At 47.0% G+C, this 3,476-nt stretch overlaps 1 protein-coding gene across 2 annotated transcripts in view; it reads left to right on the forward strand.

Moving 5' to 3' along the window:
- Nucleotides 1-1,566: 1,566 nt before the first annotated feature.
- The window catches only part of NIPAL3 (NIPA like domain containing 3), a 49,408-nt gene continuing 47,498 nt past the window's right edge, over nucleotides 1,567-3,476 (forward strand). For both annotated transcript variants that reach the window (XM_059376650.1, XM_059376651.1), the window contains exon 1: nucleotides 1,567-1,749. In XM_059376650.1, coding sequence (XP_059232633.1) covers nucleotides 1,657-1,749 — 93 coding nt within the window. In that variant the 5' untranslated portion in view covers nucleotides 1,567-1,656. The remainder of the gene's footprint in view (nucleotides 1,750-3,476) is intronic.

Here is a 3,476-nt window from a genome sequence, read left to right on the forward strand (position 1 = left end):
TGGCTGCCCCAGTGCTAAGCCCTACATCCAGTGTCTCCTAGATGCTGGACACAGTGTTAGCCCTGTGACATATGACTGTGCTGTTCACACCAGGAACCAGCATTCCTGTGGGTAGAGCTAGATAACAGAAGGAACTGGAAGTTGCAAGACACAGAAGGCAACTTTCTGAAGCCGGGGGGCATAGCAGAGGCTGTATCTGTTTGGCACATAGTAAGTCCTACATAAATATTTGTTGCATGGTTACATGAAAGAAAGGAAGATCTGTGGGTCAGTTCAATAATTAATCTGGTAGGAATAAAATTAATACTAATAATAGCTGCCATTCATTTGGCCATTGCTGTGCATGCATTATACTTGCATTATTTCATCAAATTCTCACAACAACCCTGTGGTTGGGGGGGTGGTAGAAGTGTTATTATCTGTATTTTCAGCAGAGAAAACTGCCTGGAAAGTTAAACTTGGCCAAGGCAAACAGGTAGCATATGACAGATCAAAAGCTATAACATTTTTATATTAAAATAAACATCGAGGGGTATCTGGGTGGCTCAGTCAGTTAACCATCTGACACTTAATCTCAGCTCGGGTCTTAATCTCAGAGTGGTAAGTTCAAGCCCCCACAGAGGGGAAAAAAAAAAAACCATAGACTTTGTAGTAGAATCCAAATTTGTATGGATTTTTTTTTTCTTTTTACCATACGAGGACCTCAAAGAAACATTTAGCACCATGGTAAGGTGCTCTGGCCGTGCCTCCCAGAACCCTAGGAATATATGCTTTATCTTTCTTCCTTATTTTAGAAGAACTTGACCTGTGCTGAAAATAGCCCCCTGATGAAATCTACAACAATGGTCCAAATTACTATCATCCCCGATTTTACTTGAGGCCACATTATTACCCCCACTTCACAGTGAGGCACCTGAGTTTCCCAGAGCTGATGTGATCTGGTCACACAGATCTTCTCCCGGGGGGCCCAGTGTTACCTCACCTGCGCTCAGCTGACCATTGGTAGTAGCTTAGTTCTTCTGTCATCCACGGAGATGGCTTTTCTTCTCATTTTTTCTTTCCCTAAGTTAGAACACAGATGTTTCCTTTTTTGTGGCATTGGGATATTTTTTTGGAGTCCTAGAGAGGTAGACAAGTTCAGTATTCCACCACTTATGTGTAGGGGAGCGAATGGAAAAGGGAGGATTTAAATTAGGATGTGATGGGAGGAAAGAAGCAGAGGAAAAGAAAAGTTGACTTTTATGGGCCAGGAGAAAAGGTTCTGAGGCAGGTGAACCACATCTTTATTAAGGGAGCCAAAGGCCTGATACCGTTTTTTTAATGGTTTCACTTCTCATGATAGGTTGTGTTTTGTGCCCATAGTGTTTACTCCTGCGGTAGCAAAGCCGGGCTCTATGTCTCACTGTACATGCATTTTTAATGCTCCTCCCCACCTCCCTAGAGCACCACCTGGACAAGGAATCACACTGTCTGCTTGGGAGCGACCGAACTTGGCACTTCTCTGCGTGGAGGTGAGAGAGAAGCTGTCCGCCCTCCCATGGCTGGTGAGAGGAGGTGAACCCGCCGGGGAAGATGGTCTCCAGGGTTGGCCCCGCGTAGCAGCAGCAGCAGCTCCGGCTCCCAGGCTGGGCCCAGGGAATGTGGCTGTAGGACACCATGGACCGAGCCCACGGCGCGGCCCTGCAGCTGCGCCAGCTGCCACCCACAAGCAGCGCGCACCCGCTCACCGAGCTTTCCTTCTCCTACAAGGCAAGCGTTTTTGTGGTTTTGCAATGTTGTGTTTTTCTAACCAGAAAGTAACACAGTACAGCCCTGGCTAACAGACATGTCCAAGGTCTGTGTGCCTGTCACTGGCAGAAACAGGCAGCTGCCCCCCACCCCACGGGTAGGAGAACGTGTAATCCAGGGAAAAGAAATGCTTGTGGAAATATATAAAAATAGGGGGTTAGAGAAAGACATCAAAATGGAAAGGTAGAGAAACATTGTTAAAGGAATGCATTCCCGCTTAGAAGATTCACTTACTCTATTACTTGGAGACAAGCTTTGTTCATATTTCAGGATATTTCCTTCCTGTCTTTTTTTAGTGTTAAACATTTAGGATCAGACTGTACAGAAAGTTTTGTGTTTCAGTTGTTTCACTTAAGCCTGTGTGTGGGCTATTACCCCATGTCATTGAGTCATAGTGATTTAACACATACTTTTTGAATGGTTGCCCAATAATCTGTTGAGTTGCCATATCAAAATTTTCTGGACAGATTCCCTGTTGCTGGCTGTTGAGACTGTTTCTAATCTGGGGTGGCTGGGAACAGTGCAGCAGGGCTGCTCCTTTGCTCTCTCTAAGAACTGGCCAGCCTTGGGAGAGGTGGTCTGGTGCTGGTGAGGGAGGCTACAAATACCAGAGCATCACGCATGCAGAACCCAAGAATATACAGTTGAGACCGTTGGTTCTGTGAAGAATGGATGCCAGACAGACAAATAAAATATCTCAGAAATCACTGAACACTCTACCAGATGAGACTTCTATTAAGTTTCCATAAAAATTACACATTGATTCCATAATTACTCATTACAGAAATACCTCCCTGCCAGAGCAGAGATAAATCAATCATGGTGACTTTACCAACAAGCTGAAAAATTGAGGTGGGAGGGGGCACCTGGGTTGCGTAAGTCCGTGAAGCTTCTGACTCTCGGTTTCTGCTCAGGTTCTGATCTCAGGGTAGTGAGATCAGCCCCTGCCTTGGGCTCTGCACTCGGCGGAGTCCCCTTCAGACTCTCTCCCTCTCCCTCTGCCTCTGCCCTTCCCCGCTGCACTCTCTCTCTCTCTCTCAAACAAATAAATCTTTAAAAAGAAAAAAAAAAGATTGAGGTGGGAGGCAGGCACATGGGCAAAGTTAGGAGCAAACTGAAGTTCCAGGGAGGGATAAAGGGAAGAAGGCCTGGGTTGCATCCCTACTCTGCTCCTTCCTGGCTAAGAGTCATTGGACATATGGCTTAGCCCCTCAGAGCCTCTGTTACGGGTAGACTGATGGTGGGAATACCTGCCTCCATCCCTCATCCCTCCAGTCATGTGGATCAGTGAAACAGCACCTACCCCATGCAGGAGGCAGGAGTGCCTGCTGTTACAAGGAGGAGATGAAGGTACCTGAAGCAGAGAAAGGTGTCGTTAATCCTGCCTGGGGAAGTTGTCTTCCTCCTCCTCCTCCTCCTCAATTTTGTTGTGGCTATTTTGGTTGCAAGGAATAAAAACCTATTTCAGAGGCAGTGAGGCAAAAGAGAAAACTATTGTAAGACTACAAGGTAGCTTCTGGAGCCAGAGGTAGGAAGGGCCGTGGAGGTTTGGAACGACTGGGGTGATCACCCAACCCTGGAAAGAGGGAAGACCTGATTGGCCAGCTCGAGTCAGGTGGCCACCCTGGTCCAATCTGTGGTGGGCAGGGGGGTGGAGTCACACAGCTAACAGATTTTATGGGGGCTCC

Source organism: Mustela nigripes, chromosome 14 (assembly GCF_022355385.1).
Source record: "Mustela nigripes isolate SB6536 chromosome 14, MUSNIG.SB6536, whole genome shotgun sequence".
In the NCBI taxonomy this organism is placed as follows: domain Eukaryota; kingdom Metazoa; phylum Chordata; class Mammalia; order Carnivora; family Mustelidae; genus Mustela; species Mustela nigripes.